This window comes from Phyllobates terribilis, unplaced genomic scaffold, assembly GCF_046119375.1.
Source record: "Phyllobates terribilis strain yellow unplaced genomic scaffold, ASM4611937v1 Scaffold_3__8_contigs__length_932513732, whole genome shotgun sequence".
In the NCBI taxonomy this organism is placed as follows: Eukaryota; Metazoa; Chordata; class Amphibia; order Anura; family Dendrobatidae; genus Phyllobates; species Phyllobates terribilis.
Window position 1 is genome coordinate 874,638,915 of NW_027362763.1, and position 16,411 is coordinate 874,655,325.

Consider the following 16,411-nt stretch of genomic DNA (forward strand, 5'->3'; position numbering starts at 1 on the left):
AGGGGAAAAAATTCCAAGTGCAGTGAAATTGCAACAAAAAAAGAAAAATACACACTAAACATGTATAGTTTATTTTTTATGGTGAACTTTTTTTCCCCCAAATTTTTATGAAATAAAGTTTTTGCGTTTGTCGCCATTTTCAGAGACCCGTGGCATTTCCATTTTTTGGATTCTAGGGCTGGGAGTTTGCTTATTTTTTGCACCCTGAGCTAACATTTTTATTGATACTATTTTGGCGTACATACAATGTTTTGATTGACTCACTGCAATGTTGCAGCGGACAAAAAAAAAAGTAATCCTAGTGTTTTGATTTTTTCTCTCGTTACATTGTTCACCGACTGGATTAATTTATTTTATATTTTGATAGATCAGACATTTCTGAATGCAGAGATAACAAATATGTGCTTTTTTTTTTTTAAATTGTTTTATTTTGAGTGGAGGCAAAAGGGAGGTGATTTGAACTTGAATTTTTCATTAAAAAAAAAAAAAAAGTTTCTACTTTTTAGTGAATTTAATAGTCCCCTTAGGAAACTTGAAGCTCTGATCGTCTGATCACCTCTGGTACACAGAGGTACACAGCATAGCAGGTCAACCTGCAAAATTACAATTAGATTCAGGTTTGGTAACCCCGCCCACAGCCCATTAGCCACCACGGGGATCGTGTCACTGATGTCACGCCTCACTTGACGTGACATCAGCGGCAGGTCACGTGATGCCTGTAAGAGGCCAGCGGTAGCGCCGATCACAGGTAAGAAGGACAGCAGGAGGTAATTAGAAAAACACTTAGGGGCACAGTGTCCATCGATTGGGGCAATCATAAATAGTAGTGGCCAATTCATTTAAGGTGATGTGCAGTGCTGGCTTTGCAGCAAACATACTTTTTGGAATATGGTCAAAAAGTTCAACCTTGGTCTCATCAGACCATAGCATGTCAACAATGAAATTCCTGTGTTGTAAGCCATTTACGGACCATGGCTTTTTGCTGAAAAATGCAACTAAGAAAATGTCAGGAAAATCCTACAAGAACACCTAAACCTTATATGGGGATAATCAGAATCACTGTAAATGATGGCAGCTGAACACAACCACAATTATAAGCGTTTGCTCACACTTATGCAACCACATTATTTTAAATGTTATTTTTATTGCCCCCCCTTCAAAATAATTTCTCAAGCGATTTGTACAGATTATAGGTGGACATTAATGGTGGACAAAGTTTGTTTCTACATTTTATACAGGGTGGACCATTTATATGGATACACCTAAATTAAATGGGAATGGTTGGTGATATCAACTTCGTGTTTGTGGCACATTAGTATATGGGAGGGGGATAGTTTTCCAGATGGGTGGTGACCATGGCGGCCATTTTGAAGTAGGCCATTTAGAATCCAACTTTATTTTTTTCAATGGGAAGAGGGTCATGTGACACATCAAACTTATTGAGAATTTCATAAGAAAAACAATGGTGTGCTTGGTTTTAACGTAACTTTATGACCACTTATAAATTGTGTTCAAAGTGCGGCCCATTGTGTTGGATTGTCAATGCAACCCTCTTCTCCCACTCTTGACACACTGATAGCAACACCGCAGAAGAAATGGTAGCACAGGCTTCCAGTATCCGTTGTTTCAGATGCTGCACATCTTGTATCTTGATGGTATGGTGTGGTATATGGGGTACAAAGATAGTTGGGCCATTCTTCATCAATGGAAACCTCAATGCCACTGGATATCTGAAATTACTACATGATGATGTGTTGCCCTCTTTATGCACTGAAGATGGCACGTTCCCTGAGTTTTTCCAACAAGATGGTGCACCACCACATTATGGGTGTCAGGTCCGAGCATCCCTACATGAACAGTTTCCTGGAAAGTGGATTGGTTGTCGTGGGCCAGTTGAATGGCCACCAAGGTCTCCCGATCTGACCCCCTTAGACTTATCTTTGGGGTCATCTGAAGGCAATTGTCTATGCTGTGAAGCAGGGCCGGCTCCAGGTTTCTGTGGGCCCCGGGCGAAAGAGTCTCAGTGGCCCCTTTAACACATACCACGATTCATGATGCACAGAATATATAGAGCGATATCTATCTATCTATCTATATAGTACAATGCAAAGATTTCACTTCTTACATTACATAAGTGATATCTATTGTAAATTCTACAATAGCTCAGAAACCGAATCGCTCCATATACTGGCGCCCATAAAATGCTCCGTACGGAATACTGGCCCCCATATAATACTCCATACAGAATACTGGCCCCCATATAACGCTCTATACAGAATACTGGCCCCCATATAACGCTCCATACAGAATACTGGCTTCATGCAGGCTGTTCCCCGCACATAATGCCTCAAGCAGGCTGTTCCCCCCACATAATGAATCAAGCAGGCTGTTCCCCCCCACATAATGCCCCAATCACTTTGCCAGATAATTTTTACTGCACAATGAATACTGCAAAACATATCTCTAAAAACGATTGCAGTTTTTTTTAAATTTCATCTTATTTTGAATTTTTCCCCTTTTACAATACATTGAATGATAAAATGAAATGTTGTCACTGAAAAGTACAATGACAATAAAAGCAAGCATTCGAACAGCTAGATTAATGGAAGAATAAAAAGTTATTGGGAGGAAAAAAAAAAAAATCAGCCAGTCCCGAATGAGTTCACATGCATCTGTTGTCCACCTACGGCCAGGCACATGCATCCGTTGTCCACCTACGGCCAGGCGCATGCATCTGTTGTCCACCTACGGCCAGGCGCATGCATCTGTTGTCCACCTACGGCCAGGCGCATGCATCTGTTGTTGGCTCATCAGACTAGTCCCAGTGAGTGACTATATACAACCTAACAGTTTTTATTTACACACACTTACATGTTGGTGATGAATTGGTTAGGGCTTGTAGAATGGAATCCGCCTCAAGAGTGGACATCATTTTTAACATCAACTCTGCTTGCTGTTCAAGACCAACCTCCAAACGAGCATCTAGAGCTAAAAGCAGAGAAAATTCCTCATTAGCAAAGCAAGGAAGACAAAGTGGTCAACTAGAGTAAAATGTTCTTCAGACTCAATCATGAAAAGTATATTAAAAAATAAGAAATCAGCTTACGATCTCAATTATAAGAAAAATTTTATGAAACAAACGTCATACAAAACCACAAGTATTCACACATGACTTAAATATAGATAGACATAAAAAGGGGGGAAGGAATTGCTCCTTACAAAACCTGTATTAGAAAACTGTGAAGTTACTAGCACTCCTTGCTTCTACTCGCAATATACCTTGAATACCTCTATAATTCATTGTTAATTGTAAATCTAGCATGAATTATCCATAACCTCACACACATCTCACCTTGAGACACGGATACTGTCACAGTTTGGGTACCATTTTTCTCCGCAGTGGCTGCTGGCTTTGCCACAGGAATTCCAACGCCTCCGATGTAAGGATTGTAGTTGTAGGTGCCATAGTCAGCACCCCAATAATCATACCATGTGCTGCTAATCGGCTTTGGGTGGAAGAAAAACAATGAAAAGACGACAAAGACTTAATGAATTGCAGTAATATTATATACAAGTAACACTTTGAATACTCAGAGGTTTATCCAAGAAAGGATTGAGTAAAATTGCCAGTCGTTTTAGCACTGACCATTCCCACTGGTCTTTCTTTACTTTGCTGCAGTGATGGGTTGTTGTTTTGTTTTCATAAAATGGGAACCTATAGATGTATAACAATCTTTACCTCTGATGCAAGTTTAAAGGGGTTATCTCATGTTCTTCAATTACTTTGAATATTTAAACAGCAAGAAAATAAGTATGATATTGACTTGTTTTTTTCTATCTGCTGTCATTCTCCTGCAATAACAACTTATGTCTTTTATAGTGTACAGCTGATTTCCATGGATTCCACCACTAGTGCCTGCCCAGACCCGGATGTACAGTAGTTATAATCTGGGGAGGAGTTAACACTTACCATCCCAGTTAACTCTCAACAGCCCATTGATTTCTATACAGCACTTAGCTTCCCACTTTATTCTCACCTTCTGAAGGATGTTCTAAATCTTGAAAAACCACCAACAGATCTTTCAGAGAAGGTCTGCTAAAAAGTGCTCTAGCTTTCAGCTCTTTGTCCAAGCTGTATGTTTGTTCAGATGCCCTGTTATCTTTATGTGCAAAAATAATGATCGCAAAGAAGAGTCAGCGCAAACTACTGAGGGTTGAATGTGTTATAGCAGAACTTGTGCTGAGCTTTACTGTTCTACTACTCACCAGAGCTGTCACTCAAGGAGGAGAGCCCGCCCTGCTAGAAACCAGAAAGTAAGGAAACGAAAAAGACTGCAGAGCACTGTGCTGCCCAAGAGACAACTTGAGAATTACCTTTGAAGAAGAAATGTGGCAACGGTTTACTCAGGAGATAAGCCACATCCCGAGAAGCCAGGCAGTAGCTTTGTCCATCAACATAGCTGTATGAGGGTTTGTTTTTTAGCGGGGTGAGCTGTAGTTTGGCATTACACCATAAAATATATTGGAATACGTATTCCCACAGTATTAATTATGCGGAAAAAATGAGCTGGCAGTGACTCTCCAGGTTACTAAAAGTTTAGCGATACCAAACTTATAGGTTTTTATTTATATTTTAATAGATTAAGAAAATTCATAACTTTGTAAAAAAAAAAAATTGGTTTGTGTCCCCATTTTCTGAGATTTGCAATATTTTTTATTATTATTTTGTCAGTGGTGAGAGTGCTTGTTTTTGGCATGCTGAGCTTACATTTTTCATTGATACCATTTTGGCATACATAAAAAACTTTGATTTCATTTAATTTCTGTTGAGTAGTGCAGCGGCAAAAAAAAACAAAAAAAAACAGTTTTTGCATTTTGATTCAAATATTCTTTTCTGCGTTTAACGCATGGTTAAAATTATTTTATTTCTTGATACCTTTACAGACACTGCTAAACCAAATTTGCTTAATTTTACTTTTTCTTTAATTTCTTATATTGGAAAGTGGGGGGATGATTTAAAATGTAATTATTTATTTAGCCCTTTTAGGGCACTTGAAATCAGCCATAATATCTCAGCATATAGTGAAATTGCTATTCTATGGAGCTAGGCCAGTGGCTGAGCTTCACAAAAGAACTGAGATGGTAGTAATAGGGGCTTTCAGCAGAACCCCCAACGGCCATATCAACCCATCAGTTCCCTGTGATGACATCATTAACAAATTAAAATGGTTAAAACAGTAGTGATTGGAGCAACTCTGTTCCCTGCAGTTACAACAGATGCTGACTCTAACAGCCGGTATCTGCCTGGTAAGGTGCGGGCTCAGTTCCCGGGCCCGTTTTCTCCTGCCTTCTATACAACTGTCGCGACCACATGCCATAAAATTTACAATATGTAGTCGTTATCGGGTTAATTATTCATATGTGGATATTTCAACATATTTACATGGAAAGGATAGATTGTGAATTATATCATTATCAAATAAGACCTTGTTCACATGTACTGTAGTTATCTGTTTACATTTAACACGCAAGCCTGGAAATAAAAAAAACTAAAAAAAAACTATACTTTAACAGTGACATCCATCCTCAATAGGCATTTGTTTAAAGGGAACCTGTCTTTCAGGAGACTCATGCTGACCAAACCACAAGACAGGCTCTGTCAATACAAATATCCTGGCTTCCTCATTGCAGGAATGGTTTCATAAAAGTAAGTTTTTATAGTTCGGGCAGCGTTAAACATCTGTTTCTATTAACAGAAATGTAAAGATAAGTTTAAGATTAGCTTATAACATGTAGGGTAAATCTGTCCCATTATAGTCTATGGGTGACTGATGCCACTGTTAGTAATCTGCCATATACCCGCTAGGAGCTTTTCCTGGGGTACAACTCTAAACTTAAACAAAAAACAAGATAGTAATGGAGTTTCATGTGTGCAGACTTACAAAATAATAATTATACATTGTGTGAAATAACTGATGAAACGTGGAGCTTCAGTTTATGGAACAATAGGAGACAAAAGTATTAACACCACTAGGTTATAACTTAGGTTACTAATAACATCACTTAGACTCAGGAATTTGAGATATTTTCTGTTTAAGTGAACTAATCTCTTCGGCTCGCTCTTTGGTGGAAATTGGCTGTATGATATGTAATTATCACTGTTCATTTACACACAAAAATAAAATATGAATGTAATTAAAAACTATGTACACGCTGAGAAGAGAAGATCGGCTTACCTTGAAGACTTTGGCTGCAAGAGGATCTTTTTCCAAATCAATATCTAAAGGATCAATATCAACTTCCATCAGGTCTTGCAGTAACTCAAGGTCAATTTCTTTATCTTTATCCAAAGATGATAGAGGAGGAGCACCTTTGGGTGATGAAAACAGCTTTAATACTGCCAAGTAGTAAGGTCTGCCACCTAAACCATGAGGACAATTACTAGGCAATTTTAAGGCTGTACTTTCATGCTCTCTATTTAATTAAATGTATAAAATAATCACACAAAGAGAAATCATATGTCTGATTCATTTACCTGTACAGTCTTTCACAAACGCAAATAAAAAAAAAATCTATATATTTTTTTAAAACTATTAAAATAAAGGAACCAGTCATGAGAGCCATGCTGGGAAAATCACGGGCAGCACAGGTCAGAGCCTGGATGCACGACTGCAGCCAGGTACATTTTTCTCTGAAAGACTCCGGCGCTTAAAATCTTAGTATAAAGAGCCGGCCAATGACTGTAAAGAGAAATGTGATGAATCTAGTGCGGCCCATGGCCGGCTTCTCTCCATGGACCGCATCTAGGAAACTGACAGGTCATGATATGTACACACATGGGAGACCTGTCAATCACCTGGAGTGGTGCAGGGAGAAGTCGAAGGAGGCATTGGCAGACTAGTCACATATATGGCTATGGTCCCTGGCTGGATCTTTAAACTATATTTTGTCTGAAATGCTGGAGCGCTGCAAAAAAGAGCATGTCCACTCATACAAGGCTCTGATACATGCTATCCGTGGCTCTAGTAACACGAATCAAATGACAGTTTTCCTTTGGCTCTGCAATGGGGGAAGAACAAAAAAAATCGACATCCTTTTATCAGCAATTGTAATTATCTGCACTGTCTACCTTTCCTAAAAACTGGATATTTAATACGACACATTAAACATGTTAAATGCTTTTAGATTTCATAAGAAAACACCCCTTTATATCACTGTCGAAGGTCCCAATTACCTGTGATGTCAGGAGTTAAAGGCTCATCCACCGCTTCCACCAAGGGTATGACAGAGGACTGCTGCAAGGAATCATCAGAGTCCCCGGCTGAAGCAGCCGCCTCCTCACCCAGGCCAGATTCGTCCAGGGCTTCAGATGCAATAGGCGCTAACAGCTCCCCTGTAGTCACAGTAAAGAGGTCACTTCTTACAATTACAGTATACGTTTTTCATTTTCTCACTGATCACTTGTGAACTCTTCTAAACCATAGGGCTAAAGGCCACACAAGGCAGAATTTCTCAGTTGTGGGTCTTGAGCATTTTGCTGCAGATTTCACCTTTGCAACACTGAAAGCAATTATAACTGGTGAAGATCCACAGCGTTTTCACAACCGAACGAGCATACTGTGGATTAAAATAATCTGGATTGTATTTTTAAGCAGAATATATTCCCAGCACATGGCTGAGATTTGTGAAATCTCACAGACTTGTCCTGTACTGTAATCTACTACATATTTTAAGGGTAACATCAGCAGCAAAACACCCATGTGTGGCCCTAACCGTATAGAAGTCATGATCAAAACAGGAAAGCCTCTGGATGTAAAGAAAATGTTTTTCAGTCAGCAAACTGCAATATTAAAACTACTCAAGGAGCTGTATATTAAAGGAAATATGTGACCAACATGATTCAGAGGCAGAGGCAGGGGCAGAGACCCAGATTCCATCGATGTGTCACTTACAGTGCAGTGCGGCTTACCGCAGTTTTACTAAAATCACTGTTTTCTCTGAAGATTTAACAGTTCTCTGAATGCTGAGCTCTGTATAACCCCGCCCACACCACTGATTGGCAGATTTCCCTGTACACTGGAAGAAATCTGTAAATCAGTAGTGGGGGTGGGGTTACATAGATCAGGGCGACTACATGGCACGAGACAACTAGCCCTCTAGTGATAAGCTCCAGATAAAACACTGATTTTATTGAAACTAAAACAAGCAACCCAGGAGGTGATACATCACTGGAATTAGGGTCTCTGCCAATACATCATCATAAATCGCAAAAACATGATGACAGATTCCCTTTAGTCACATAACTCTTCATTACATGAATAAGGGTTGGAAGTTTAGAGGGCTGACTCGACCAGGTTCTCTGTGCCATGTGAACAGATTACCCCTGAAGAGAATTGGGTCATGTGCATTTTTATATACTTTGAACACCCCGCTTCCCCAGTTCCACTAACAGGAGCTCTATGGAACGCTCGCTCTGTCTGCAATAAACTTTCCTACATTCACGATCTTTTCATCACTAACAAGCTTTCCTTCCTCGGAATCACTGAAACCTGGCTCACCCCCTCCGACACAACCTCTCCTGCTGCACTTTCGTATGGCGGATTCCACCTCTCCCATACCCCCCGCCCCAACGGCAAGCACGGTGGAGGAATAGGTTTCCTCCTCTCAGAAAACTGCTCCTTCACCCAGATCCCACTGCCGCCCGCAATTACTCTCCCGTCTTTTGAAGTGCACTGTGTGCGCATCTACTCCCCCTCCAACCTCCAACTGGCTGTCATCTACCGCCCCCCAGGATCAGCCACCACTTTCTTTGACCACTTCACCACCTGGCTACTTCATTTCCTCTCTGTTGACATCCCCACTATCCTCATGGGCGACTTTAACATCCCCATTGATACTTCCCTCTCAGCTGCCTCTAAGCTTCTATCCCTCACTTCCTCCTTTGGTCTTACCCAGTGGTCTTCCACACCCACCCACAAAGACGGCCACACGCTGGACCTCATCTTCACCCGCCTCTGTTCCCTATCTAACCTCTCTAACTCACCTCTCCCTCTCTCTGACCACAACCTACTCACATTCTCTTCTCTCTCCTCCCCGGGGCAACAATCCCCACTCCACAAACTTGAATACTCTCGTAGAAATCTCAAACACCTTGACCTACACTCTCTCTCTGAATCCCTCCTCCCTCTTACAGACATTAGTTCCTTACATGATGCAGATGCTGCTGCCACTTTATACAACACCACAACAGCTGCAGCTCTCGATTCGGTCGCCCCCCTCATGCATACCAAGACTCGCACAATCAACAGACAACCCTGGCACACCAGCCTAACTAAAGAACTGCGACGGGCCTCCAGGGCTGCTGAACGTAGATGGAAAAGGTCCCACTCCCATGAGCACTTCATCGCATTCAAACAGTCCCTCACTACCTTCAAGTCCACACTCACTGCAGCAAAACAAACATACTTCACATCTCTCATATCCTCCCTGTCCCACAACCCCAAACAACTATTCAACACCTTCAATTCTCTCCTCCGTCCCCCAGTGCCTCCTCCCTCTCCTCTTATTTCAGCCGAAGACTTTGCCTCATTCTTCAAGCAGAAGATTGACACCATCAGACAAAGCTTTTGCCTAAAGCCCCCACAGCCCCTCCCCACACCTACTCAACCCTCTTCCTCCAAAACCACCTTCTCCACCATTTCTGAAGATCAACTTTCCTCCTTACTCTCCAAATCACACCTCACCACCTGTAAACTTGACCCAATCCCGTCCCACCTCATCCCAAACCTTACCACTATCTTCATCCCAGCCCTAGCCCACCTCTTCAACCTGTCACTAACAACTGGTATCTTCCCCTCATGTTTCAAACATGCCTCAATCACACCCATCCTCAAAAAGCCCTCCCTTGACCCATCCTCTGTGTCTAGCTATCGCCCCATATCACTTCTCCCCTATGCCTCAAAACTACTGGAACAACATGTCCATTCTGAACTGTCCTCCCACCTCTCCTCCTGCTCCCTCTTTGACCGCCTACAATCTGGTTTCCGACCGCACCATTCTACTGAAACTGCACTGACTAAAGTCACAAACGACCTACTAACCGCCAAATCTAAGCGACACTACTCTGTCCTCCTCCTCCTAGACCTGTCATCTGCCTTTGACACAGTGGACCATTCCCTCTTACTACAGACTCTCTCATCTCTCGGCATCACAGACTTGGCCCTATCCTGGATCTCCTCATACCTAACAGACCGGATATTCAGTGTCTCCCACTCACACACCACCTCTTCATCTCGCCCCCTATCTGTCGGTGTCCCCCAAGGTTCAGTTCTAGGACCCCTGCTCTTCTCCATCTACACCTTAGGCCTGGGACAGCCCATAGAGTCTCATGGCTTTCATTATCACCTCTATGCTGATGACACACAGATCTACCTCTCTGGACCCGATATCACCTCCGTATTAACCAAAATCCCACAATGTCTGTCTGCTATTTCATCCTTCTTCTCTGCTAGATTTCTAAAACTTAACATGGACAAAACAGAATTCATCATCTTTCCGCCATCTCATTCAACCCTCCCAACTGACCTATCCATCATAGTCAATGGCTGCCCACTCTCCCCAGTCCCTCAAGCTCGCTGCCTCGGGGTAACCCTGGACTCGGAACTCTCCTTCAAACCACATATCCAAGCCCTTTCCACTTCCTGCCGACTCCAACTTAAAAATATCTCCCGGATCCGCACATTCCTAAACCATGAATCTGCAAAAACACTAGTGCACGCCCTCATCATCTCCCGCCTTGACTACTGCAACCTCCTGCTCTGTGGCCTCCCCTCTAACACTCTCGCACCCCTCCAATCTATCATAAACTCTGCTGCTCGACTAATCCACCTGTCCCCCCGCTATTCCCCGGCCTCTCCTCTCTGTCAATCTCTTCACTGGCTCCCCATTGCTCAGAGACTCCAGTTCAAAACCCTAACCATGACATACAAAGCCATTCACAACCTGTCTCCTCCATATATCTCCGACCTAGTCTCCCGTTACATACCCGCACGCAACCTCCGATCCTCACAAGATCTCCTGCTCTACTCCCCTCTTATCTCCTCCTCCCACAACCGTATACAAGATTTCTCCCGTGCTTCCGCCCTACTCTGGAACGCTCTACCCCAACGTATCAGACTCTCGCCTACCGTGGAAACCTTCAAAAGGAACCTGAAGACCCACCTCTTCCGACAAGCCTACAACCTGCAGTAACCACCGCTCCACCATACCGCTGCACGACCAGCTCTACCCTCACCTACTGTATCCTCACCCATCCCTCGTAGATTGTGAGCCCTCGCGGGCAGGGTCCTCGCTCCGCCTGTACCAGTCGCTGTCACATTGTGTTCAAGATTATTGAAATTGTTCTTGTATTATACCCCCTTTTTCACATGTAAAGCGCCATGGAATAAATGGCGCTATAATAATAATAAATAATAATAATAATAATAACACCAGATAGTACAATGCTATGTAAAAACAGTAAGCAATTGTTATTATTGTGCATTTTTATGGTCTGTACCAGGGGTGGGCAATTAATTTTCCCAAGGGGCAACATGAGAGACTGATTGTTGCGTAGGGCCAAACTAATAGGCTGAAATTAATTCTGCTCAATACTAACGTAATATTATTTTATATTAATTGTATCACTTAATATTGAGCAGAATTAAGTATGCTGACTTCTCCTATATACTGTATTAGCCCGCACACAGCCCCCTGTACACCGTAAGAGCCCACATACTTCCTCCTATAACATGAGCCCACACACACAGTCCCCAGTAAACAGTATGAGACCCCACATAGCCCCTGATATACAGTATGGTGCCCAAATAGCCCCCTATACAGTATGAGCCCCCACATAGCCCTCTATAAAAAGTAGGAGCCGCCACATAGCCGCTCTATATACAATATCAGCCCAGCCCCAACATAGCTCCCTATATAAAGTATCAGCACCCACATAGTCCCCTGTATGAAGTATGAGCCCCACAAAAGGCGCTTATACACAGCATGAGCCCCCACATAACCTCTCTATATACAGTATGAGCCCCCCACAAAACCTCATACAATATGAGCCCCCGCATAGCATTCTATAAAGATACAAACATCCCGTACAAATCAAAAAAAAACTCCACCACCACATATACCTTGCCCCCATTCCATTGGTGTATGGCTCTCCGCAGTGCACAGCTGACGCGATGAAGTGACGTCATCGCGACTGCTGTCTCACACGCCAATAGATGTAATATGGAGCCAGCGGCTTCATCCTCCACCAATATATTCACTGCTGTCTGCATCCAAGGATGCAGATAGCGGTGACAATGGGCGGCGGCGAGCGAGGGCATTGTGTGGATCGTGGGCCACCGTTTCTCGGTCCATGGGCCCGACTGGAGCAGCCAGGGGGCCGGATGTTGCCTGCAGGCCGCAGTTTGGCCAGGTGTGGTCGGTATGAAACAACCTATTTGAATTAGCTGGTGATTTAAACATGATATTAAAGGTTAGACCACCAATATCCAACAAGTGGAGGTTCAATTCTTAGGCTGAGTGCCCACTATGCATTTTTCAAGCGTTTTTGATGCAGAATTTCCGCAGCGTAAACACTTGCAAAACGCTTGGTAATCCATGCCCTATGGTGCCCAATGAAAATCTGCATGTTCTGTGCCCATGCTGCGGAATTTTCCGCAGCGGAAAAATCCGCAGCATGTCCATTATTTGTGAGCTTCTGCATGCGGATTTGAGGTTCCAATGCATTTGAAAAACGCAAGGCAAATCCGCTGCAAAAACGAATGTAAAATCCGCACGAGTTTTTTACTGCCAAGAACATGCAGAAACGCTGCAGAAATTTTCTGCTTCAATTCTGCATCGTGGGCACATAGCCTTATCACCTAACAACTAACACTTTGAAGAGACCATGGCACAAAATATACACAGTACCAGTTATTGTGGCTATTGCAGCACTTTTCTACTGAAGTGAGTAGAAAAATGCTGCAATTACCAAAACAGTACTGCCATTGCCACCAGTCACCCGACCCATGAGGCTACTAATTGCCTGCACTGGTCAGGTGACTGATGATCAGGAGTTTCATGACACTTAAAGTGATGATGCTAAAACCACCAGGTTGTAATGTCATCACTTTTTGTCTTGGCGGAGAGCAGTGGACTCCAGTGTTAAAATATTGCTTCTTTCAATTCATAAGGACTCCTACCCTGTTAACATTTAAAAAGTAGTGGACACACCCTTGAAAGAACAGTGTACGATCAGGAAGAATAAAAACTGGATTATGAATCAAATCACAATTAAAGAAAGGAACATCAGATGTATTTTCCTGTACCTGCTAGGATGTCCTGGAGCATGCACGTCAAAGAGTATTGAGCCCAGGCACCACCCCAAGAAATGTCTCCTCTGTTGAAGTCTGTGCCAACCAACAGTAGTAGAAGTCTTTCCAGCTGTTGTTCATTCACAACCTCACACAAATGTATAGTTGGACGGGTAGCATTTGCAATTCTGGCAAGAACCTAATTATTTACAAAAATCAATACACAAAAAGGTGTCATACTAAAATAAAAAAAATGTATCAAGTGTGTAAGAAAAAAAAAAAAAAACAGGCACTGGTAAATCATTCAATGAGCCAACCAACACAGATCTCTCCTCTGGTAACTATACATACAAATTCAAGAAGAGTTGTAAGCAGTAGGAAATCACTTACCTGCCACAAAACCATAGCACTGCCATTATCCATACACAGCACCTAGAGGTGTGAATATTAAGGACTGTCCGTATAGTATGGTCATCAAGTGTAAAGAATATAGAGAGGATGCTAATGGGAAATATTTTCATCAGGAAATTGTTCTGATGAACGCAACAAAACTAAACTGAAACAGCCAATCTGCCATCTGCTTCTACTCTGGATGTGCACTTAAAAGAAGGGGCCTAAGATGCTAAACGGTGCAGCCCCAGCCGTCTCGAATATACCCAGATTTGTGGATTCCTCACTGTTCAACACCAAGCTGTTTCCATAACTCACATAACCTACAATGGAGAGAGCAGCGGTTATGTGACCACCTCAGCTTCTATCTGGAGTCCCATTATCACCCACTATGTCAAAGTCCTAGAATTGAAATCCTGACCTATACAGACACTTGTAACATAATGTCAGTATCCCATAAATATCCTGAGGAGCAATAACCTTTAAGGCCTTAAGTTGGCCTAAAGCTGCATTTACAATTAACGTTAACCATGAACAAGTATTAACAACGCTCCTTCCAGGATAATCTTTCCAGTTAAATACATTGCCGATCACGCGATGAAAAAGGGAAAATGCTCATCCATCGGGTTAAATAATCTTTTGAGCTGCATAAAATATCATCGCTCTCGGCAGCACATTGTCCTGTGTAAACAGGACTTATCCTGCAGGGAACAATGGCAGCCTATAACGATGTGCTACAGATCGATCAGTTTAATTTGATGCCCCGTCTGTCTGTGAAAACAGATGATCAGTAAATATTCACCGGACGGTGGTCGTTCAGTGACACCGGTTGTTCCGTGTAGGTTGTATAGTCTAAGGGTATGTGCATACTGTCAGGAGCCGCCTGCGGCCCAGACACTGTGGAATAACACGCAGCTTCAAACCCGCAGCGGCTCCTGACAGTGTGCATATACAATAACCGTGAGATGAATCCCATATATTGTAACCCTGCTGTGTTACATACCTCCACCTTCAGATACAATCTAACAGTTCAGAATTGATCTATCTAGTACTCATCTGTAATTACAGGCTGTACTAAAATGGAGAGCTATATTTACAATCTTGATGGCATTAGAGCTGAAATCCCCCAGCATTCCTTGTAAACTCAGCTCGTGACTTACTCTAGTATGCAGGGCAGTGTACAGTGATTAGTGCAGAGGAAGAAAATAAAACTGCCTCATTGCATTATTCTATTACAGCAGCTGAGCTAAACAGTTTGGGATTGTTCACACATTGTGTCTTTGCCACAAGGGAAAACAAAAAAATATCAAGTAACAACAGTGCTTTACTGTAAAAAAGTGAAACGAAATATCTGAAATCTCATGCACACATTGCTTATTTTTTCCTTGCAGATTTGAAGCAGTTACAAATCTGCATTATTTCAAACCTTTCAGCGTTTTTCACCCATACTAATGGCTAGGGAATAAATACATCAAAAACGCAATAAGAAAGGAGCTTATTTTATACAGCATTTCTCCCTGCCAAGAAACACGTTTTTGGTGTAGAAAAGTTTTTGAAGTTTTACCCATTAAAAAACTCCAGAATTTATCGTTTAAGAAGAATGTGACAAACCTTGCCCAAATGTCATATCCTTTCTATCCTTTAACTACGGCAAAGCTTTGGAAGTGGCTCTGTATCTAGATGTCCTGGCCAAAGCAGAGTGGCTTTTTGGCTCCTTTGCTTGCCCTCTCACCAGAGGTGGCTCTGCAACCAGCAGAATGGTGAATGTAGGCCTTAGTAGGCAGCAACTTAGAATCCGTAAGAAAAGAGTCAATCTATACGTAGAACTGTTTTACAGGGAATTTGGTATTCAAAAGAGAAAGTACCATTTACATTAACTGTGTAGGATCTTTTATTATTAGCATGGTTCCGCATCATGAAGCAGTATGTACTGTAAAATGTGTCCAAATTACATGACATTGTATTAGCAGAATTCATTTTTAATACTGGTACCTTGCAGACAAACAGCAGCAGATCAGCGTGACAAGTGAAGTCCATAGATAGGAGGAAAAGAGCTAGTTTCTGCACAACAGAAATACAACGCTCATGTGCCAACGTGAAGGGCAGAGGCTCAATTTCTGGGCTCTCTTTCGCTGCAGATACTTCTGTGTCTTGAGCAGACCGCGGCCATTCAGCGGTGCGGCGTAGACGTATCAAGTCTTTAAAGTGCTGTGGAAGGGAAACAAAAAGTAAGATTAATTCTAGCTTCACAAAAGTAGCAAATGCATCATACATTGATTGGCTCTCTTCTGTCTTATATTGACACGTTTCTGAGCAAACGACCCTCACAGTGGTCATACTTACCAGCAGTGCACTATGGTCCACGTGTCATTTAGGGCAGTAAGAAAGATTAGTAGCAGCTCCAGAGGCCCCATTCAGACATCTGTTTTTCATATAAATGTTTTTCCACAGATAAAGCATGAACACATTAGTCTATAGGCAAGTTCACACATCTAGGTTTTTTCTTTTGTGGACTAAGGGCCCGATTCAGCAAAGCTTTTACATCAGTATTCTGGTGTCAAAAGCTTTAAAAAGTTGCATAATTTTTGGCACAACTCAAAGCTGCGCTAAAATGTTGTGGCTTTTGGCGTTCGCATGCCATTTTCACCCAGCTCTGACAAAGTGGGTGCAGC

At 42.3% G+C, this 16,411-nt stretch overlaps 1 protein-coding gene across 9 annotated transcripts in view; it reads right to left on the reverse strand.

Moving 5' to 3' along the window:
• The window catches only part of BIRC6 (baculoviral IAP repeat containing 6), a 288,254-nt gene that overhangs the window by 184,241 nt on the left and 87,602 nt on the right, over window positions 1-16,411 (reverse strand). For 6 of the 9 annotated variants that reach the window (XM_073672640.1, XM_073672642.1, XM_073672644.1 and 3 more), the window contains exons 35-40: window positions 15,732-15,947; window positions 13,365-13,548; window positions 7,235-7,393; window positions 6,237-6,421; window positions 3,353-3,506; window positions 2,872-2,988 (exon numbers count right to left, since the gene is read on the reverse strand). In XM_073672640.1, the coding sequence (XP_073528741.1) occupies window positions 2,872-2,988; window positions 3,353-3,506; window positions 6,237-6,421; window positions 7,235-7,393; window positions 13,365-13,548; window positions 15,732-15,947 (1,015 nt within the window). The remainder of the gene's footprint in view (window positions 1-2,871; window positions 2,989-3,352; window positions 3,507-6,236; window positions 6,422-7,234; window positions 7,394-13,364; window positions 13,549-15,731; window positions 15,948-16,411) is intronic. The other 3 variants (XM_073672646.1, XM_073672643.1, XM_073672645.1) reach the window with 2 other exon arrangements.